The 23,906-nt window shown below is 41.3% G+C and overlaps 1 protein-coding gene and 1 long non-coding RNA gene across 2 annotated transcripts in view; one reads left to right on the forward strand and one right to left on the reverse strand.

Moving 5' to 3' along the window:
• The window catches only part of AK5 (adenylate kinase 5), a 146,335-nt gene that overhangs the window by 34,198 nt on the left and 88,231 nt on the right, over window positions 1–23,906 (reverse strand). The window contains exons 9-10 of the mRNA XM_037907662.2: window positions 8,543–8,585; window positions 7,621–7,665 (exon numbers count right to left, since the gene is read on the reverse strand). Of these exons, the coding sequence (XP_037763590.1) occupies window positions 7,621–7,665; window positions 8,543–8,585 (88 nt within the window). The remainder of the gene's footprint in view (window positions 1–7,620; window positions 7,666–8,542; window positions 8,586–23,906) is intronic.
• Window positions 13,758–22,326, forward strand: LOC122461396. Its single transcript, XR_006283257.1, has 3 exons — window positions 13,758–14,464; window positions 15,685–15,843; window positions 22,287–22,326. It is a non-coding gene; the product is annotated as an uncharacterized LOC122461396 (long non-coding RNA).

The raw sequence follows: 23,906 nt of genomic DNA on the forward strand, positions 1-23,906 counted from the left end.
CAGAACCCATCATCAGCATGGACGCATGTCCCCTGGAATGGTGGTTGAAGCATGAAGGGACATCTGAATCTTTAGCACATCTGGCACGTAAATATCTTGAGACGCCGGCTACAACAGTGCCATGTGAACACCTGTTTTCACTTTCAGGTGACATTGTGAACAAGAAGCGGGCTACATTATCTCCTGCAAATTGTAACCAAACTTGTTTGTCTGAGCGATTGGCTGAAGTAGGACTGAGTGGACTTGTAGGCTCTAAATTTTTACATTGTTTTATTTTTGAATGCACTTTTTTTTGTACATAATTCTACATTTGTAAGTTCAACCTTCATGATAAAGAGATTGCACTACAATACTTGTATTAGGTAAATTGAAAAATGCTATTTCTTTTGTTTTTTACATTGCAAATATTTGTAATGAAAAATAAATATAAAGTGAGCACTGTACACTTTGTATTCTGTTGTAATTGAAATCAATATATTTGAAAATGTAGAAAACATCCAAAAATATTTAAATAAATGGTATTCTATTATTGTTTAATAGCATGTTTAATCGCAATTAATTTTTTTAATTGCTTGACAGCCCATGTGCGTGTGCGTGCGCACACACACACACACACACTGAAATAAAGCCTATTGCATCTCTCTGTAAAAAATCTTGGGAACAAACATTCTGTGCTCTGTCAGGCGTGTGATACAAACAGTGAGTCTGTAAATGGAGTCAGACTCCTGTAACGTAGTATCCCAGAGCCTCTTAGACAGAAAGTAATGCATCAGTAGGTGAAATGTCTTAAGGACACTTCAGTGTTGCCAACTCTTGTGACTTTATTGAGAGTTTCATGATATGTGATGTTTTATTTAAAGTTCCAGCTCTTGGAGTCAAGTGAGCGTGAGAATCTTGGCTTTCATCTATTTTCCTAGCCCTTCCATTGTGGAGAAAAGCTTGAAAATGTGACCTGAGTGTATCCTAAAGGCTCAGAAACCAGAATGCAAATTTTAAAAAAGTCTCTATATGTTGTTAAATTCCATAACTTTTAAGCCATTTGCTGAAATACTATGTATTAAAGATCATATTGGTTGAAAACAGAAAATAATCTTCATGTGCTTTTTGGAAAAGCTATAGGGATATCAAGTGTTTAATCTGGATGATTGTAGGGGAGTAGCTCCCATGAAGTACTGCAGAAAGCAACAATCATCATCTTCTAGCTCTGGCACTTAGAATGGTTTTAGGTATGGCTAATTGGACAGAGTGCTAGCTGTAGCATCCTGGTCACTGAAGTTGCTGCAACACCAAGATGGTTACGGGCTGAATTGGAGCTAATCAACCTGTTGGTAGTGGGGATTACTGACAGTTAGTCCTAACTCCTGGGCTAATGAGACAATTGTCTCAGTAACTGGGAGGACATATCATTTGGAGGAACATGAAGTAGAGGGAAAGCCCTGAAGGTAAGCTGGGTTGAGGAGAGTAGATGTATGACAGGTTCCTCCTGTGGTACACCTGTGCTATGTTCTGCTATTGTTTGGACACAGTGCATTGAAGGTACATGTAGTAGAAAAAAGTGTGTGTGTGAGACAGAGAGAGACACCATGAAAACAGCCTAGCTGAAGAAACACACCTGTGAGGACTACTTAGCTCTGTTGAGCTGATCTGTCAGAAACTGAGGAATTAAAATCCTGAAATATCTGGTATGAATAAAATCTTGCTATTTAGCATTTTCAACACTTTACTATATTATTTTTCTTTGGTAAATGTTGCCAGAACAACCAAAGCCAATCGGTGCAACTGAACCATGCTAAGAATGCCTTAGGTATAAGTGGGACCAACTATTTCCAGTACCATTCAGAAAGCTTTTGGAGCCATATCTGAAAACAATCTGATTCTGTTTATTCTTGTAGTTAAACTGTCTTCAGCCCTGGACTCATTGTAGGCACTGATTGTTACAAAGGGGTCAATTTGATAGCATCATTTAAATGGCCAATCCTGCCACGCACTAGTCCTCAAATAGTTATTTAATATAAACTATTAAGCAACTGTCAGAGGGAAGGGCTATACCATATATGGGGGAAATGCCTACAAAACAGAATATGCATCTTTAATCTCATTTTAGATCCAGTTTGTCCACAAACACACTTAAAACTCTACTAGCAAGGGAACTAATTAATCTTTAGATACAGATGAGTGCCTAGTAGTATCTGATCCAGATGCTAATGAAGTCAATGGAAATATTTTCATTGATTAGAGTGAGGATTGTTTCAGTCACCTATTGTATTGTATCAAATTCTGGCAGAAGGTGAGGATGTCTCGTGCGTGCGCCCATGAAGCCAGTATGAGTGCTGGTTTTCTTAGATGTGGTGTTAGGCTATCAAGTGAGTGAAACTGGTTAAAAGCTGTCCACTAGATTTTTCACTATTCAAAGACAGTGAGGGTGCTCACTACTATGGGCAGCTGAGATATAGTCAATTTGAGTCATTGGCAATAATTACAAAAATGTAAAATACTAGCATCCAAAAAAACCCACATTTTGCTAATTTATTGAGTTATATCTAATTTCATGATTGTCTCTTCAGCTTGTGTTTTTAAATTCAATGAATTAATGTTGTTGTAGTCTATTACCCTGTTGTTATGTCTCTCATTTTTCCCTTCTGATTCTATATCTTTGCTTTGGTTGTCTGGATAAAATATTGATGTTGTTGCCTAATTAATTTGACTTGACTGCATTTCCAATTAATTCCTACTCTAACCCTCGTGTAAATCTTTGCTAATCAGTTCATGTTTTCATTCCCTTACTAGAGACGTTTGAAAGAAATTAGATTTCTTAGTGATTTTTTTAATCTCATAAACAGTCTCAACTTGTCAGCTACAGCAGATGTGCATATTTATTTCAATTATTATGTAAACGATTAAAACACTATGTATATGAATATATGTGAGAGAAACATTGTCTGAGTGTGGACAGCTCACAAACAGATACAATTTCTTACATTTGTTACAGATCACTTCACAGTTCCTTGTTTTGTACAAACCCACGTATGAGTTCTCAATGAAATAAGAGAGAGAGAAAAAGTGTTGCTGTAACTGTATGACATAGGATTGCAGTTTTTTAAAAAGTATGAAGCAAAACATTGTGCATTTTCCCTGTATGAAAGTTCTGGGTTACTATAGCAATGGTGTAATAGTCCAACCTCACTTTTCAAGGTTTTTATATACATACAGGTTAGTGATGAGCGGGGTCTATTCATATTTAGTACAAAAACGGGGCTTAAAAAAACTGTAGTACAGAAATGTGGTCTTTTGATCTTTGCAAAACCTTAATTTGCATGGCTTTATTTCAAAATTCATGGTTGTAATTTACAAGAATTAATATGCAAATGGAGAGGTTACTTACTTGTGCATTAAGAACCCGGTTAAGGTCTCAAGGAGGGGTAGGCTCCTTGATTTATGAAAACAGATTAGACAAACCTTTGAGGGAACCTGACTGGTACAGTGTACAAAAACAATCTGTGACAGGAGGGTGAAATCCCATAATGATCACAAGATGCACTTTAACAGAGCTCCACAACAAACTTCGTGATTTCAAGTCCAGCAGGTAGTCAACAATGCCTGAGTGGACATTCCATAGGAGTTATTGATCGATGAGTACGCCAGGATCTGGAAATGGCTTCCATTTTCTGCAGGTAGGTTTCTTAATGGCAGGTTTCCTACTTCCCAGGAGTACTATCTTAACTTTGGGGGAACAGTCCAATTCTATGCCCAAGAACCATTAAGGATCCAAGCTCTGAGATACAGAAATGTTGATCTGTTGTGCCTAAGTTTTGGGTCAGGAGATCCATTATCAGAGTGGCATTCACAGGGAAAAACTGTTTTGAGAAAAACTGTTGTAAGCAGGTTTGAGAGCCAGACTTGTCATGGCCAACGTGGAGCTATGAAAATTTCTACCACTTGTTCCTGTTTAGAACCCTGAGGATCATGTGTTGGAGGGTAGGCACAGAGAAGGGTGTAATGCCAGGTGACGAAGAGGGTATTCCCCATTGAGTTGTGACTCTACCATAAGCAAAAGTGTCTGCAGTTTCCACTGGATGGTTTTGCAAAGAGATACACCTTTGGGAGGCTGACTATAATAGCACATGTGAAAGCTCCAATTCTGACAGGTGGGATGGTACCAGGAAGGAATCTGAGAGGGAGAGTCTAGTTCCTCTGTGATCAAGAGGTCCTCATGAGAAAGAAACCTAATCGGTACCATGGAGCCTGGGCAATGTTCCGCCATAACTTGGATGGTATGGAGGTGCAGTCCTTGTGCCCTGTAGGTAGTGAGCTGAGGACAAAGGTACTGGGGATTGTGCTGAGGTATGGTCATTATGGCTATAATCTGAAGAGGAGGATACTGAGGTCAATATAGGCTTCTTAGAGGAGTCCCTTAGAGTTCTTTTTGTGTCCAGAGGGCTCATCTTCTAGTACCAACTTCAGTGCTAATGGCTGTGATTTTCTAGGAGATCCCTTGGTATGGGATGAAATAGGCTTCATCTTAATGGGTACTGGGGCTTGCACAAGCCTCAACAGTACCCATACTGGGACGCAAGGTCTCCCTAAGTTCTGGCCATGGAGATGACTTCCCTTCTTCTAGGAGTCCCTCTAGGTACTGTGGACTCTTCCTTGGAATATTCGATTCTGGAGCTGCCCACAATTTTTAACTGAGGCTGAAGGCATTGGAATGACCTGAGTGGCTGAGGCTGATGTACAGGGTGGGATTGGATCTCAGTGAGCGCTCCATGAGAAGGCGCTTCTGTCTGCCCTGAGGTGCAAGGGTCTGGACAGATCTGCTTTTTAAAGCCAGTTCAGACCTTGGATTTGGATGGTATGTGGGACTCTGAGGCAGCTGGAATGTCTGTCACTGAGGGAGAAAGACCTATAGCATGTCTGACAAGGCTTGCAACCTGGAGTACTTGGCATAACCTGTTCCATCAAGGGAACAGCCAAAGGCAGAAGGCCCTGACTGCAGAAAGAAGAGTTCAAGGGAGGGAGACACCTCTGAAAGCACAAAGTGTGCTAATGAAAGGTAACATAAAGAACACAAAGAAGAAACTGCAAAGCTAGCAGCAGACACTGTTATGATCTGTCTTGACCCAAGGGCAGCTGAGAAGGAACCGGAGTGAAAGCAGGTTCACATCTCCCTATATAACCTTGCACCAGAGCACAAAGATGTATGGTGCACAGGTGTGGACCCTCAGACACTGCTAGCTAAAATTTCCAATCACAAGTGCACAGGTGCATGTACATCCTATGGTGGAGCAACCAGAGGAACAAATAATTCATTTTCATGTAACAATATATACTTTTTTTTAAAAATTGGGAATTACCCCCAGGGGCTCAAATTTGTTGCTCTTTCTCCCTGCTGTAATGTGATCCTGTACACTCCTGCCTGACCCAGGAAAAATCTTTCTCAATTCTTTTCTTCAAAAGCTTAGTACAAAATGTTTAGAAACTTGTAAATGTTTTTGTGTAATTAATTAGTTAAAAAACTGTACACTAATTAGATCACTGTAATTTTACGTACTTGACATTAATATAATACCTTTTTTCAGAGATTTCAATAAACTGAATACAAACTAGTCCCTGATCCTGCATAGACTTACACATGTACTTAACTTTACGTGCTAGGATTAGCCCCCCGAACTTTAATGGCATTAGTGGTATGTATTAAGTTAATTAAGTGTAGGATGGGAACCTGTATTTACAGTGACCATTTAACAAAAGAAGGGATGAAAAGGACGATGGCCCATTTCACATGGTCATGAAGCCTCAGAGACTGGGCTTACAACCTAAGTTCCCTGTAAACTGTGTGGCTGTGCACCAGCCTGTTTACCGCCACGCAGGCGCCTAGGGAACCCTCTCAGAGACCTGCTGGGGAGGGGCACCCAACCTGCTGCAGCTGGGGTGCCCGGACCCAGTCGTGGCTGGGGTGCCGTGGCCAGAGAGGCCCAGGCTGGCCCCAGGTGCGGCCAGAGCAGCTGGGGTAGCGCACCCCAGGCCAGCCCCACACACAGCCCGCTTCGGCCCCAGGCGCAGCTGCAGCAGTGCAGCCCAAGCTGGCCCTAGTTATCCATATCCTGGGCTGCTGTCTCCCAATGGGTGCTGTCGATACCACATCTCTTGATGTCTATCTTGAGGGTGTCTTTAAAACATTTCTTTTGGCCTCCTCATTTCCTTTCTCCTTTGGTGAGTTGGGTATACAGTAGTTGTTTTGGTAAGCATACATCAAGCATGCACACACAGTGCCCACTTCACCTCAACTGGTACTGGATAATCAGGGCCTCAACACTGAAGATGTTGGCCTCTGTGAGGACACTGACATTAGTGGGATGATCCTCCCACTTCACGTTGAGAATCTTCTGAAGAAAGCGTGGGTGCTGGCGTTCCAGGGTTTTCAGGTGTTTTCTATAGGTCACCTAAGTCTCACAGCCATAGAGGAGAGTTGGGATTACCACCGCTTTATAAACTAAAAGTCTGGTATGTGTTCTGATGTTGTGATTGTTGGAACACTTGGCAAGACAGTCTGCCAAAGGCAAGACTGGCACAGCAAATTCTGTGCTGAATCTCGACATCATTGTCTGCCCTCTGTGAGAGATGGCAGCCAAGGTAGGCGAAGTATTCTACATTTTCTAGTTCTTTTCTTGCTGGGTCTGATGACTGACTGGGGACTGGCTGGTGGAGAACTTTTGTTTTGTCAATGTTCAGAGTTAGCCCTAGGCTTTTGTAAGCCTCAGAGAAGCAGTTAAGGGCTGTTTGTAGATCCTCCTTTGAATGTGCAACTACAGCACAATCATCTGCGTACTGGAGTTCAGTTATTGTTGCCGATATTACTTTAGTTCTGGCAGAGAGATGAGAAAGGTTGAAGAGGTTGCCATCAATCCGATCTTGGATGCCAATGCCCTGTGGTAGACAGCCGCTATGAAAACACTAACCCAAGACTAAGAAAATGGAGAAAAGGGTGGGTGCCAGTACACAGCCTTGTTTTATGCCAGTTCGGATAACAAAGGGATCAGAGGTGGAGCCACTGCACAGGATGGAGACAGTCATCTGGTCATGGAGGAGTCTTACAATGGTGATAAATTTGCTTGGGCAGCCAAACTTTGACATGATTCTCCACAGAGCCTCACGGTTGATGGAGTTGAAGGCTTTGGTCAGATTGATAAAGGCCATATACAGCTCCTGGTGTTGTTCTTGACATTTTTCCTGGATCTGCCTGGCTGCAAAAATCATGTTCGTGGTGCCTCATGTTGGTCTGAAGCCACAGTGGGACTCTGGAAGTACTTCCTCTGCAAGAGGGAGCAGGCGATTCAGTAAGATTCTGGCAAGGATTTTCCCAGCAATGGAGAGGAGGGCAATGCCTCGATAGTTGCCACAGTCGGCCCTGTCTCCGTTTTTGAAAATGGTGATGATGTCAGCTTATGTAAGTTAGCAGGGATTTCTTTGGTGTGCCAGATTTTGAGGAGCAGCAAGTGAAGCTCGTTGTCATGTTTGTCCCCCCACTTTCAGTACTTCATCTACATACATTAAAAAATCAAAGCTGTATGACCCATTGTTAACCGCTTCAAATGGAACAGTTATATTAAGGCTCTTACTTACCAACTACAAAAATGATGTTAGATTTCCTTAAATCTTCTGTAAAATCTAAATAAAAATAAAATCTTTGTTTTATTGGCAGCAACTACTGACTTTAATCTTCTGGTCTTTCTATACACTGTTATATAACACCTAGCAAGGTTTTCAAGGTAACTTTTTGATTTAAAGTAGCTTTTGTTTTCTACTAGAATGTTCTTTATTCTGAAATGAACTGTTACTCACAAGTTCACTTATGTCCCAGTTTTGTAACAGTCACTGCAGAAATGATAAAAATATATCTTACATGGAAACAATGACAGCCCTTTCATATGCACACCTTAGCTAAATAAGGCAAAATCATAATAATTAAAAAGAATCAAACTGCTCTTGAGATAAGAATAATATGCATCATGAGCCACCATGTTTTTTTTTTGCTTTTATTCTAAAAGTATAATTTGATTAAAGTTCATATATAACCATTTCCATATCCTTTTAGGTTTTTGCATTCAGTGCTCCACATTTCTGACTAAAAGGAAATTTTATCTTAAATTCAGCTAGACTAGAAGCAACTCACCTCTGACTTGCACATTTCGAATTATGGGATATCACTAGCTGAGGGTGTTCATTAACACTCAGGCTGCTCTTAGAATCCTGCCAACTCAGCCTTTAATAACTGTTTGCCAAATTCTGAAAGCTGTTTTTGGCTTAATAGTAAGACTTCTGAATAAGTCTGAGTCCAATGGTTTGAATGGGAATTGAAGTAACTCTCTGACGTACTTTCACACAATCAAATGTTCTTTCCATCAGCAGCTGAAATGCATACCTCTTTCATTTAAAAAAAAATCTGGATGCAATTTATTATACTTATCATGTACTTGATTATACTAAAGGGGGAACTGAAAGGATCATAATGAATACATTAGTCTATACTTAAGAAGAAACTCACCGCCTGCGTTCTCATATTCAGAGAAATTTGATGGGTCATCTGCCTGTTAATTAAGGAATTGACATTTTTAGAATTGTTATTGCATAATTTGTGTGTTCTTCATGTACCCGTGGATATTAAAACTAACCACGTAAAAGATGATTTTCCAATTTTTGTGCCTACTCAAATATACAGTAACAATGGCTACAAAGGAACTCTATTAATGTAGCTTTATTTCTCCCTGCAAAGCATGCATACAAGGAACCCAAAGTAGCTCACGTTGATTGATATTGGCCCATGCTGTAATTGCTGCAATGACTGGCCTATTATAGTGTTAAGCCATATAGTGGCTAAGTATTTCAGAGGCAGCTAGTATGCATACTAAATAGCTTCCCATAGTAAATGGTGGACATGTTTCCAGGTCAACCATGGGATAAGTAACAGTAGAGTGAGTTATAGTGTGTGAAGTATGTGTTATAAAGATGAAATTACCATATTGCCCCTCGCAATATATTGCACTAACTCTCAGGAAACTGGAGTTCAGGGCTTGAACTATGACCCTCTCTCTTGAGGTAGTAGGAACTGGGCATGCTTTGATGGCATCATGAGGGAGAAGAAATCTACCTTGCATTACTCTGCAGTGACCTCTCTTGCCCATTTGGGAGTTGTTTGGGCTCTCAGGAGAAGTCTCCTCTGCCAAAATGGTCAGATGAACATGAAGTTTTGGCAAGTGTGTTTGTTTTTGTAAAATATGCCATTTGTATATGTAGCAGAAACAATGAGTTCAGAGGTTCTCTGGCAGATTCACTAGACCCATCCAGGTAAAAGTTATCCTTAGCTATAGTCCTCAGTTCTGGAATATGTTACATTCATTTTATGCGAACTTGTAGTAAACCCTCTGGCTGCATGTTCTCAACTCCTGACTAGAGCTGGTCAGGAAACTATTTTTCCAACAAACCAGGGGCAATAATAGGAGAGCACTTCCTGTAACCCAGGAGAGTGAAGTGACTTTGACTGACCCCTGTATGGAGGGGCATGGAGGAACAAAGAAGGACGGCTTTGTGCTTTCTCTTCCACAACCTGCACACATCAGTGACAACTTCTTCCATAGAATGCAGGGTCAGAAAAGATGATGCATCCCCTGAACCCAACAAAGATAAAGATGTGAGTGGTAAGGAAATGCCTGGGGGAAAAGGACAGCTAGGTGAGCTCCTGCAAGGATGGTTATGCAAACTGTCTTTGAACTTTCCTGGCCACAATAAAGGCTCTTGTGTTCAGAGATATAATGTGGATTTGGAGTGGTTTTGTCTTTGGTCTGAAAAAGCCTGAATCTGTTGACCTTCAGGACAAACTGCAAGTGCTGCTGAAGCAGCAAATGTTGTTAGAGGAGAAGGTATGGGAGAAGTGAGGAGTGTGGTTAACTACTTATTTTGCGCTGCCTGGTTATTTAACGTTATTCTGTGTCATGAGGCTACTGTTCCTTATTTGATTTATAGTATTTTTAAGTCTTTGACATAGGCACCTTACAATCAGAAAAGATGTGGACAAATTGGAGAAAGTCCAGAGAAGAGCAACAAAAATTATTAAAGGTCTATAAAACATGACCTATCAAGGAAGGTTGAAAAAAAATTGGGGTTTTTTTAGTCTGGAGAAGAGGGGGGACATAACAATTTTCAAGTACATAAAAGGCTGTTACATGGAGGAAGGAGAAGAATTGTTCTTCTTGACCTCTGAGGATAGGACAAGAAGGAATGGGCTTAAATTGCAGGGTGCTCCACACTGACATCTTCATCTAGTATGACTTTTTTTGAGGGAATAACATAATCAACCTTCCAGCTCTGAAGAAGATAGGCGTAAAATATTAAGGGTCTGGTTTTTAGAAGCAGCCTCTCATTTTGCACTGGTAGGTTTGAATGCAAATAATTGCAGGAAAAATTATTTGTAGCTAAAAAATTGTGGGTGCAAAATGGAAGGCTAAGTTGAGGTCTCTTTAAAAAAAAATAATCAAACTCTTAGGGAATGTCTGCACTGCCAAAAAAAAGTGTGTTCTTAACTCAGATCAAAACAGCAGTAAGTACATAGTCAACTTGGCTTTTAACTCAGTTTGGCAACTTGAGTTCAATCACAGACTCTCCTATCCGCTTTAATTCAAGCTGCTAACGTGAGCAGGCATGGCAGGTTTGTATAATTTTTGGGTCCAAGTCCCCCCCACACACCTGTCTAAGGCTTTGGGAGGGAGTTTGGGTGCAGTAGGGGGTTTGGGGTGCAGGCTCTGGGAAGAAGTTGGGGTGCGGGCTCTGGGATGGCGTTTGGGTGCTGGGTGCAGGCTCTGGGCTGGGGCAGGGGGTTGGGGTGCAGGAGGGGGTGTGGGCTCTGGGGGGGAGTTTGGGTGCTGGGTGTGGGCTCTGGGCTGGGACAGGGGTTTGAGGTGTGGGAGGGGGTGCGGGGCATGGGCCTGGGCCAGGAATGAGGAGTTTGGGGTGCAGCAGGCAGGCTCCTCCGGAGTTGGGGGCCAGAGAGGAGGACTCCCCCCAGCCCTCTCCCTGCCAGCAGCAGCAGGCTCCGGGGGAATGGGGGCCCCTCCCCAGTCCTGAATTTGCTGGAGCCCGGGCATCACAGGCCCATACAACTTACTGCCCCTGAACATGAGTTAAAAGCTGAATTGCCAGTTTCTTCACTGCTATTTTAACTAGAGTTAGCTGATGTAGGTTAGCTAACCAAAACAGTCCCCACCCCACCCCTTTTTTTTTGCATGCCTTTAGTCATAATTTTACCTACCATTCAAATGAAAAAGAAGTTACTGCCATCCTTTCACATAATCAGCTCTTTTTTCTCTCCAACAACTCCTCAAATGAAATTACATTAAACAGACTGGGACCCTTGCAGGCTTCTCAGTTGTTGAGAAGGTTAAGGAAAGTTTAAGTCAATCAGAGCTATAATTTTTTGCACTGGAAGTTCCTTATATTGTAAATACATCCCAGGAGGCAGCAGTGACGCTGAATGAACTTCTCAGTTTCCTGTTGGGCAGGCAATATCTCTTCTAGGATTAGTTATGTGCCAGAAAAGATCAATATTTGTGAGTCTTCAGTCCGGGTTCAGGGAAGTAATAAGTGGTATTTGTATTCATTAAAATTCAAGTAGATAAATAGCATACACCAGGAATCATTGATCAAAAACTATCATCTCAAAAATATTTGCTTGTACTCTTATTTGCATATATGCTGATTTTCTTGTGTAGAATTATGCCCATTTTCACTAGACTTTATTTTATTTTTAAATTTTACCCACAGGGTTTCCCCAGTGAGACAACATTAGGGATTGTGAGACTGTGCTCCCCGGGCATGGATTTGAGAATTGTATCAGCATTGGCCCACTTAACTGCCATAGTCCAAAATAGGTTTCCTCTGCTTAAGACTACAGTTTGGATTTACAGTTATCCTTTGAAAATGTCTCTCATAGTAGTCAATCACACTGATTTTGAAATGATGCAGTGAGGTCCACAGTACAATACTGGACTACAGGGCAAAGAGGTACTATGAACTCTGAAAGGTAAGAATCCACACTGACTCTGGTCTTTGGGGAGCCAAGAGAGAAAGTCAAGGAGGCTTAAAATAATTAGAAAATAAGATTGCTCTGGATTTGATTTTGGTGCTTTAGTTTTCTTAGGTTCACATTGTTCTAGGTATTAAACCCTACTCATAGATTGATTCTCCTTTGCCCTCTTCCCTCCCCCCTGCAAAAAAAACCAAACCCACAGGAAGCCTGTGTTGATGTGGGTGGAGAGCTAGACTCTTGCTGTATGGAATTCAGTTACAGGATCTGCACACTCTTGAAGCGGTTATGTGATGTGACCATGTCAGACTAGGAGCAGTTGGTGAGTAGATTTCTCTTGTACTGTCGTTTTGTATAGGGTAGGCAGGGCCTTATGTCAGTGGTTAAGCCAGTCAACTAAGATTTTAATTTTAAATACCTATTTATATGTATTAATTTTTAGCAGATGGGTCTTGAAAGTGATTAAGATGTAAAGGATTTGTTGGCTTGCAGTGATGATGGTGGGCTCTGCCTGTATACCAGAGGGCTCTGGAGAAGAACTGTAAGACTTGGCTAATGATCACATAAGGAAAGGAACTGAAGAGGTGGTGCCAGGAATAATTAGGTTGAAAGTGGTTCATTGTAAGAGACGACTATCAGGAATATAGCGATTCAGTAGTAGAAATGTCTTTATATTCTTGAGCCAGCTGTTTCCATTTAGCTGAGGCTCATGTAACTCATACTGAGGTTAGGGGATATCTATCTTTTAATAGAGATATTTGATGGGCAGTTTCTAGTCCAGTGTTACTGGTGCAGGTAGGTCAAGGTAAGGTTGTCCATAAATATAGTTTATTCTTTGGTGGTGGATTATAACAGAGTTTTTGGGTTGGGCAATTGCACTTGAACCCAACTAACAGATGTAGTCGTACTGTCTGAAGGATCATCAGGTAGAGGGGATCTAGCTGCTAGGGGATCTAGATCTATAACTGAACAAACAGAGTACATATCCTACCTTTTTCAAATTGGGAAGACAGATTTTAGACTGAGATGATTATTAGCTGTTGGAAGTATAATATCAGGAGTACAATAAGTTACCATGGATGTGATCTAATGATAATAGCAGAAATATTGATAAAACAATGTCCTGTTATATAGTTTGGGTTACAATAAGATCTTTTCTTGTCATTTAATTCATTAGATTTATTGAATATTGTTATAGGTTAATATGTTTAACTTTCTGAGTGTAATGATTGGGACTTGAAATAACTATTATAATAAAATGGGTTGACAGTAAGTCAAAGCATATTAGAGGGAATGTTATAGCACTACTCAGATCTTTGTAGGTGGTGATAATGGTCAATTGTGACTCATAAATCACATTCATATAAAGAAAGTGGAATGTTTTTATAATGGATGGTGCTTTTAAAGTGTGTGTGAATGTGTTCTGAAAGAAAATAAAGACCAGCACAGGGGATATGAACAGATATGGAGAAAGCTGATGTGTCAGAGGAAAATCATGTTTTACTAGTCTATTATTTATTTCATTTATTATTTGAACGTGTCAAAGCAGTGGATAAAAGAGAACTAGTTGCATAATTTAGACTTAAAAGGTCTTTGACATGGTCACCTACAAGACATTAAAGAAACTAAGTAGTCATGAAGGAAGAGGAAAAGTATTGTCATGGATCAGAAATTGGCTAGGAGAGAGAAAATAAATAAGATTAAATAGTCAATTTTTATCATAGCAAAAAGACTTCAAGAATATCCAGAGGTATAATTGTTATTGCTAACAAAAATTCTTGAAGGGATATTAAACGTCATGCTGTAGGGCTGTGAGGGACTACACCCTATGTTCACACCCTCACACTATTTGTAATAATCTTTATACAAGGTATGCCTTGTGAGATAATTTGAAAACTCATAACTTGCTAATCATTAATATCATGGTAAAATGTGTATAGCAGCTTTATGCATAAAATAAAAAAATTCCTCTATATGGTGATAAAAATACGTACTCACCTAGCACCAAACTAGTCAAACAGACCTGTCTTGAACAAAGGAGTGTATGCTTGTCTTAATTTGCATTTAAGCAGTAAACAGTCATCAGTCAGGAAGGGGGAAGGGAGAAAAACAGAGAGGTCACACAGGTGAAAAAGCCCAGCAGGGAACATCCTTCTTCCAGCAGTCTGCCTGTCACCCTGTTCTCAGCTGAAAATGTTTTTCGAAATGGGAGTAAAAACTGTTTTAAACCAAAAAAAAAAAAAAAAAGTTGAACACCCCAAGACACTTTCTCTCTCTCTTTTTGTCTATCTCATTATTCGCACCCCAGAAGAGAAAGGAAACAGCTGTTGGACTCTGGGGAAGGGATCCTGACCTGAAGCATTTGTTCACTAATTCTGCTAGAAGCATGTGGTGAGAAACTTTGCTTTAATTTAATATAGTTTGTCAGGCACTAGAAGGGGATTATCTTTCTCTTTCTTGCATCCAATTCTGACTTTTTATGCCTCATTACTTGTACTCAAAATCTATCTCTTTGTAGTTAATAAACTTGTTTTATCTAATCCAGTGTGTTTAATTTAGTGTCTGAGTAACTCTAGTTAAGATAATATCCAGCAGCTTGTTATTCCCTTAAAGGGAATATACTTAGTATATTTGGACTGTCCAGGAGAGGACTGGGCAGTACAGTAGAACCTCAAAGATACAAACACCAGAGTTACGGACTGACCAGTCAACCAGACACCATGTGAAATCAGAAGTAACCAATCAGGCAGCAGCAGAGACGGGGGAAAAAAGTAAATACTGTACTGAGCCCGTGTTGCATCTTAAAGGTAGGCACATCTGGGCTGCCTGTCCCCATCCCATCCCCTACTCGCCATGGTGTGGGGCAGCCACTTACAGGTAGGAGGTGGTGAATGCTGTTTTCCCCTCTCCCTTCCCCCTGGCTGGGAGCGGGACAAGCTTGTAAGCTCAGAGCCCTGGGAAAGAAACTTTCCAAGCTGCTACTGAAACCTGGCCTGGAGCATAAGCTGAAGGAGCCGGAGCCCGAGCTCCTGCCTGCATGCTGCACTCTGGAGGAGCAGCTCAGATTTAAAATGCCAGAGCCTGCACTACGTGCCCACTGACACTGCGGTGCCCCAGATGCCTCACTCATCACCCTTGCAGCCAGGGGGCTAGAACCAGTTGCCTTTCCCCACCCCCACTCACTGGGCAGCCACTGCAGAGCTGTGATTTCCCCCGCCCCCCCCAGCAGTCCACCCTGAGGAACATCCCATAATGGCTTGTTCAGAGTTACAACTTCCCTTCCCAAGGTGTCCATAACTCTGAGGTTCTACTGTAGAAGACGTACTTTTCTGGGGAAAAATTAAAGACTGGGAGTGTGTTGGGGTGACCCTGCAGTGTAACCCAGGCTGGTGAGAGCCAGGCTGTGACTGGCAGGCTGCAGTCACACAAACACATCTGGGAGTGACCTGCCTGCTGGTGGCAGTCTGTGAGCCATCCAAATCGGAGGCTACAGCAGCAAGGCAATCCAGGTTACAGTTCTGAATTCAATCCACTTGCCAATTCTGCTCTGTGTCTGTTGTATAGTTGTAGTTCTTAGAGTAGTATTAAAATAAGATCCAAAATGTTTGCAGCTGGTACCCCTGAAGATCAACAAAGGATGCCAAACCTTCCAAGGGATTAATAATAATATGGGGAGACCTGTCTGGGAATCAGAAAGCATCATGAGGTGGCTGTCAGCAGGGGAAGTTTTGGATGTATGACTTGCTTGTTTGAAGATGTTCCAGTCTCAGGTATATTCTGCGTGGTTTTAGAGTTCATCTGATGATCTAAAATGCATGTAGGTATGATCTACTAGGCATATATCTGCTCAGAGTTTACAGAGCATTCAGGCACACTGGAGTTCCTGGTCTGAGTCTGGGAACAGCAGCCTCAGACCCTCCAAAAGGCTTGATGCCTATGGACTCAACAGTATCATCCCATAAGGAAAGTTCTGATGCTAGGGGGGATTTCAAACAGCCCTCCAAGAGCTTTGTTCTCTCTGTCCCGCTCTCCTCTCCTAAATCTAACATTGGAAATTGTAAAGAAAGTTGAAAGAGGTTACTTTATACAGTCACACTCCATGACAGCCACGCATCTGCTTCCCAATGCCCCAAGGAAACCTCATGAGAAACTACTCTGCTTTCTCTCTCCTCCAAATGAGAGTCATAGAGGTCATCCCTCAGCAACAAAATGGGAAGGGATATTATTTGATTCACTTTCTGGTACTAAGAAGAGAGGCTATCTGTTGCATCCAATGATGAATTTTGGACGTCTGAACAAGTAGAGTAGCCAACTGTAGTGGCGACACTGATATCTATAGTTCCTTTCCTGTGTCAATAGAATTGCATTAAACCAGAACCAGAAGTATTTTCAATGACCAGTATTACAATATGGAATGTGCGTGCTTCAAATCAAACTTAAGTTCACAACAGCCATTCCTGGCAATGAATTAAAGCAGTGTTTCTCAATCTTTTTGATACCAGGGACCAGCTTACTGCCTTTCTATACTGTGCACCAAGGAGATCTCTGGGATCGGTGCCAGTCCATGGACTGGTCATTAATGCCTCTTAACCTGAACACCTTTCTGGTGCATCTCCCAGGGAAGGAAGCTCTGTAGTCAGTCCATATCTGATAGAAAAGTCTATGGTGTACAAGATGTAAATGACATGGTGTCAGAAGGGAACAGAAACAGAAGGAAGAAGGGGACAGAAGGGGGAAAATATACAACAAATGTTGCAGAATCTCATCAACATGCCATTCTTCAATGCCTCAGAGAATTTTATCTTTGATAAACTTTCAGAATGGACAGACTGGAAACAATATTTCACAAAATTTCAAATTGCTACAAAACTCCATAAGAAAATTTGAGATATACATGTGTAAGGGTGTGTGTGTGTGTGTATATATAATATATATATTGTGATACAGGAGGGCCAGGGAGAAGTGGTAGAGTGTTAGAGGGGAAATATATAAACCCTAGGCTAATTAAAGCATGGTTCCCTGGAGACTAGGGAAGGTTGCTGCAGGTTAATTGGAGCACCTGTTGTCAATTAAGGCCCTGTCAGGAACCTAATAAAACCCACTGCTTCAGGAAGTCATAGGAGGAGGAGGAAGGAGAGAGGACTGGAGCTTGGAGGTATGTTGTGAAGACCAGAGAACTGAAGTAAGAGAGACCCTGCCCCAGCAGGACAAGGAGACTCCCTCCCTCTAGTGTCTAAGGACTGAGGGTAACCCCACCTAAGGGGGTTGAGAGGGGCTGGGACTCAGAGCGAGGAGCAAACCCAGACCCCTCCCCCACTTCCCTCCTCTATCACCTTCCTGGGCCACTAGCGGGGCCCTCGGCACCCAAGAGCAGGGGTAAGGGGTGGTGTCTTAGCCTCCCCCAAGAAAAGCCCAGGACCCACCATATGAAGATCGGCCGTCTCGTCACAATATATAAATTTTAATTTATGCTATGAGAAGGTAGGCAGAGTATATCTTTAAATATTTTCCCTTTACTGAAGACAGTCATAAAGATCTCAGTGAAAGAGTTCTGGCTATGTCTGATGCATACTTTATATCTCTGAGAAATGTGGTGTATGAAAGAGCATGTTTTCACCAAAGAATTCAAGAACGAGGAGAAAAATGAATCTTTTGTAAAAGCTCTGCATGCATTGGCTGAAAACTGTGATATTTGGGACTGCAAAACATGAAAATATTAGAGACAGGCAGTCTTTCACAGCAGCTACAATTAAAGGCAGACCTGACACTTCACACAGCTATTCAAGTAGCAAAGCATTCTGAACTTGTGAAGCAGCAAAACAAACTTGCCAGACTTGAAAAAACAAGAAACTAGTTTATAAGCTTTAAACAGCTGCAGCATGACTGCTAAAAGTAATTATCATAAGACTCCTGAGCCTGAGAGGGGGGAAAATTCCAGCCAAACTACAAAACCTTTCTGAATAAATGTACAATATGTGGAAGATTTCATAGCTCAAGATATGTGTTCAGCTAAAGGTGAAATATGTAATAATGCATAAAATATGGTCATTTTGCAGCTGTTTGCCATACTGAAGCACTGAGAGAGCGAACTATGATTAGAGAGAATAAGAGCCATTGTTGCTGGGTTCCATCATGTAACTACACAAGCATGCCTGGAGAATTAAAATGAGTATTTGTGGAAAGACTGACTAAAATTGACTCCAGAGCAGATGTGACTGTCATTTCAGAAGGAATTTACAATCACCTTCAGTCCTTCCTGGAGCTGAAATCACTTGACACAGCCTTGATTTGCAGTTGAGGTATTCTGAACTGCATGGACCAGTTCACCACAGAAAACTTACACGCTGAATGCACAGCTTTTGTCTTTGTATGTGATCAAAGACCAACAACCTTCTCAACTGCAGTGTGGCAGCCATGATGGGCCTCAGTAAGAGAGGCTGAAGAACTCGATGGGGTATTTGGTGATATTGGACTTTTGAAAGGAGATCCAATACAAAAAACATTGACAGACATTGCTGAACCATAAAGCCTACACACACCTTGCAGGATTCCTATCCCATTGCTTCATAAAGTAGAAACTGAATTAAAGAGAATGGACTAGGTTAGCACTATGTAGAAAATCTCTTAGCCAACAGATTGGTGTAACCCAATGGTACCGGTTATAAAGAAAAATGGAAAAATATAAATGTGTGGATCTTTAAATACTGAATGAAACTGTTGTGAGAAAAATATATCCTCCCAATACTGAATGATTTCCTCCCCCAAACAAAAGGAGCTACAGTGTTCTCCAAGCTGGATGCCTCAAGTGGATTCTGGCAAATTTTGCTTAGTCAGAGTTCTAAACTGACTACATTTATCACACACTCTGGGAAATTTTGCTTTTGAAGATTACCATTTGGGATTACCAGTTCACCTAAAATTTTCCAAAGAAAGATGGCAAAACAGTTCACAAACACAAATGGAGTTGCACTTTTCATAGACAATATGGGTCTTCAATGGAAGAACACAACAAAACCCTCAATGAAGTTTTAAGCCCCTAATTAGTCATTCTGAATGGAAGCTAAACAAGGACAAGTGTATTTTCCACCTACCCCAAATCAAGTTTTTTGAGGGGCAGACAATAAACAAAGATTAAATCAGTCATAGCCATGAGAAAGAAAAAGCAATTCAAGAACTGAATGCATCAACAAATGTACCAGAACTGAGATGTGTTCTCAGTAAGGTGAATTACCTAGGTTTATACCTACAAGACCTTTCTACAATGAGAAAACCACTGGATGAACTATTAAAGTCTAATACATAGTGGGTATGGAGCCAAATAAAGAAATTTGCCTTCGAAAAGGTAAAAATGATTTCAACAGCTCCAGTTCAAATACTATGATGTGAACAAACCCACAATGGTCAATGCAGATACAAGCAGCTATAGCTTAGATGGTGTATTGTTGCATCTGGCTTCCACTCAGATCCATGTTGTTGCATTTTTCTCTCGCATACTCAAAGAAACAGGAAAAATGATATGTACAGATTGGAAAGGAGTGCCTGGGAAGCATGTGGGCATGTGAAAACTTTTACATGTTTCTGTGGATTGGATTCTTTTATACTGATAACAGACCATAAATTGCTTGTAACACTCATCAATGGAAAAGACCTGAATCAAGCACTACTGAAATACCAGCGTCTATTGATAAAATTAATGAGATTCAATCCAATTGCAAATTACATTCCTGGAAAAAATCTGGTAGTAGCAGACAGTCTGCATTGGAGCCCTGCAACCCACTCAGAGCTGACCTATAAAGGCATTTGTGAATGCTGTAGATGCATACAGAGTAGCGTCAGAAAAGAGACTACTCCAGCTACAAGTAACCTTGACAGACATGCAACTTCAAGAAGTTTTAAGTTATATTTGGGCTGCTGGTCCAAGTATCTAAAGGCACTAAGGGAGCAATAAGAGACTACTTTGCAGTATGTGGACAATGAAGCAAATCAAATTCCATTGTTTTACAAAGTATCAGAGGGGTAGCTGTGTTAGTCTGTATCCACAAAAAAGGACTCTTTCCAATTTTTCCAAATCCTTCTTGTAGTGCGGGGCCCAAAACTGGACACAGTACTCCAGATGAGGCCTCACCAGTGTCGAATAGAGGGGAACGATCGCGTCCCTCGATCTGCTGGCAATGCCCCTACTTATACATCCCAAAATGCCATTGGCCTTCTTGGCAACAAGGGCACACTGTTGACTCATATCCAGCTTCTCATCCACTGTAACCCCTAGGTCCTTTTCTGCAGAACTGCTGCCGAGCCATTCGGTCCCTAGTCTGTAGCGGTGCATTGGATTCTTCTGTTGTAAGTGCAGGACTCTGCACTTGTCCTTGTTGAACCTCATCAGATTTCTTTTGGCCCAATCCTCCAATTTGTCTAGGTCCCTCTATATCCTATCCCTACCCTCCAGCGTATCTACCTCTCCTCCCAGTTTGGTGTCATCTGCAAACTTGCTGAGGGTGCAATCCACACCATCCTCCAGATCATTTATGAAGATATTGAACAAAAACGGCCCAGGACCGACCCTTGGGGCACTCCACTTGATACCGGCTGCCAACTAGACATGGAGCCATTGATCACTACCCGTTGAGCCTGACGTGTAGATGTGATACACACTAACAGGAGGAGTTCTGCCAGTATAGGAACATCCCCCTTGACATTAACTATGCTGCCAGAAGCCCTCTTCTGTGTTTTTTCACATCCCTGCCTGACATAGCTATGCTGACAAAAACCCCAGTGTTTGACACATCTATGCTGACAGAAGATTACTTCTGTCACTGTAGCTAATGTCATTCCAGGATGTGGTGTTCCTATGCTGGCAGAAACACTCCTCCTTCTGTGATAAAGGGACTACACAGCACATTGGAAATCTGCAGAAGATGATCAATTGGGCGAAGACGCAAATAATAATGGGAATGGAGAAATAAAACAAAGACGGACAGAGGAGAAATATTGACAGAAAACTACAATGGGTTTCAAGCTGGAAAAAAATAAGCTAGGGGAAAATAATATGAAAATATTCAGTGGAAAACTGAAATATGAAAAGCACCTGAAAGAGATCTAGGGGTAAAAGTGGTCTCTGGCTTCTGTGTGATTGCATATGGGCCTGAGAACTGCATACCACCAGAGTTTTCTTCCAGGAAAGAAGAAAGAAGTTCTGTATTGAAAGTTTATATAAAGGAGAAAGAGTTCAGGCCAGTGGGGGAAGATTAATAGAGAATTTGGGGGTGTGTGTGTGTTTGTTTTTTTTTTTAAAGCTATTACATTCCATATTGCTCTGGGGTTTGTTTTTTGTTTTTAAATAAAATACTGTCCTATGGAGCTGGGGGTGCTTGGCCCATCTGAAAATCAGGCCACAAATTCTTAAACTTAACTCCTATTTTAATGTGACACTATTATCTGAGAAACTTTTATTGGTTCAGAAACAGTCCTTCCCAAAAGGGGACACATGCTTTTGTATATTTTGGGCACAAAGTCGAACTAAAGCAGAAAAATAACAACCTGCTTTGAAAAATAAAGCCCCAAGGCTATGAAGCAAACTAAAAAAGACAGGAAATTCAAAGTGGACGCCTGAAGTCATGTAGTTTTGAGAATAAAAAGATCCAAAATCCTGAGTCAAGGACAGAATATAACCTTCACTTTTAATTTTCTTGGGGGTTTTAATCATTTTAATTTTTGTTTTAAATGTACCCCCTCTATTCATATCCATGTGTATAACAAAAGATTAAAATAGTGGAACTCAAAAGTTAAAATAATACTGGAGCAGGAGTATCCAAATACAATGAGGCAAAAGCACATGGTTTTTAAATCCAACAGTCCTTAATGCAGCCACAGTCCTCGTGCACGTTTGCTTCCTACTAGATCGTGCTATAAGCAGTACCCAGCCAAAACCACATTTTCTTTCACTTCACATTCTGCCAGCTTTTGTCTAACCTCACCCACTTACAACTCCCCATAACACTATGTATTATTTACCTATGACTCTCAAATAGTACTGTCCAGGTACAAACCTCTCTCCCTTCTCCTTTAATTTCTCAGTTATATTTTGGCTCTACAGAAAAAGGTTTGGTGGTGGGAGAGTTTGGCTTTCTGACAGCATGTATGTCCAGATGATGAGTAAACACCTCCTGGAATAGAAGACCTTTAAGATGATGAATATAACTGGTTATTATCACAGAATAGCTGAGCCCAGATTTCACCGGCCATGTGTAAAAGAGCAGATACACACTCCCAGAGCACCGGACAGACTGGTTTAAGGTAGGGAGAGATACACTCCCAGGAAATAAATCTGCAGAAAAGAGGGCCCTTGTAATATGTTTACTGCCTGAAAGACACTGGGATACCAGGACATGGGGGGCAACACAGGAAAAGGCGGCTGCATGTAGGGTTTGTGATAAAAGGTATCGGACCCTAGAATTTGCTCTTAGAAAGATGTAAGTTGTTTTCTCTTCTGTAACTGAAACTGAGAAAGCCTTATCTAGTGAATCTTTTGGCCAAGTATAAATCTAGATATTGTTGAGACAGCCATTTACAGTGTATTAAATCCTTTTTCTATCTACTTTTTTATAACTCTTTATAAAACAAAGAGTTTCTTTTGAGTGTGATTTTCATGCAGTTCCGTCCTGGAGAAGGACCTTCCAGGAAGGAGTTCTCAAACCAGGCCGCTCCACACTTTCCTTGGCCAAAGGGCATGGAAAGGCAAATTTAACCCTACTAAAATGTGTTGCAAAAGCATGTAACTCAGAAAGGAGGAGACACTGAGAGGATGCAGAGCTGGAGGAAGGATGCATTTGATGACAAATGCTGACTCTCAGGCAAATACGCAAAGGATTTTTTAAAACGTATACATTGTACCCAAAGGAGCCATTCTATTGCTTTGATACAATATGAATAAATATTTTAAAGAGCAATTTTTGTACCCAGTAGAGTAAAATAGCACTTGTGCAGACACTGCAGTTTAAAAAGTAATTGTATAGATTTGCAAATAGGTGTGAGTCTGAATAATGAGCATTAACATTCTTTATAAAATAGAGCTTGCTCACCAGTCATCTTTCCAAAGTTCATAGTTTGTATTGATGCATTTCTTTTCAAAGAATTGCTCAAAGTGGACTGGTGGCTGCTCTTGCTGTAATTGCTATCTTGAAGTCAGTGGGAGCTCTGCATGAGTGAGAACTGGGCACCTGTAGGTTATAGGCTCAAGTATACTTGCACAGAAGCATGCTATATTAAAGATGGGGAGACGGTACACTGCCCCAGTATTAATACCTGGAGGCATTAGAGTTTTGTAAGCCATTAAGCTTCTAAACTAGAGGCACTAGGGGAACTGGATTCTTTGCCCTCCTGCCCCCCCACAAGCCACAGGACAAAACTTCACGACACTGCTGCTGACAGAATCTGGGGAGCCTAAAATGCAAGTGGTTTTTGGAAAATGAAGTTGTGGATGTTTAAATCTGCAGCAACCTGCATGAGTTTCCCTCCATGCAATGACATTCCAACTGACGGGTATTCTAGGAAGCCCCTGATAATATGGCTCCAGTAGGCAATTAGCTTGGGGTAGTAGTAGGCAGTTTCACCTTGTCTCTGGCAGATCTCCACTAAGACCTTTGGGTTTGGCTGTGGAGCCTTGTGTCTTCCACGTATGGGGAAGCAAACTTCTATTCCTGACAGAAGAATTCCAAGGATAGTCTGCAGGCTGATCCTAGTGGCATTTCTCTTCCCCTACGCGGGAATAACCTGCATAAGGAAGAATGGAGCTATAGGATTTGTTTTACGGTATAGAATGTACCCTTTTGAAATA

This window comes from Chelonia mydas, chromosome 8 (assembly GCF_015237465.2).
Source record: "Chelonia mydas isolate rCheMyd1 chromosome 8, rCheMyd1.pri.v2, whole genome shotgun sequence".
In the NCBI taxonomy this organism is placed as follows: Eukaryota; Metazoa; Chordata; order Testudines; family Cheloniidae; genus Chelonia; species Chelonia mydas.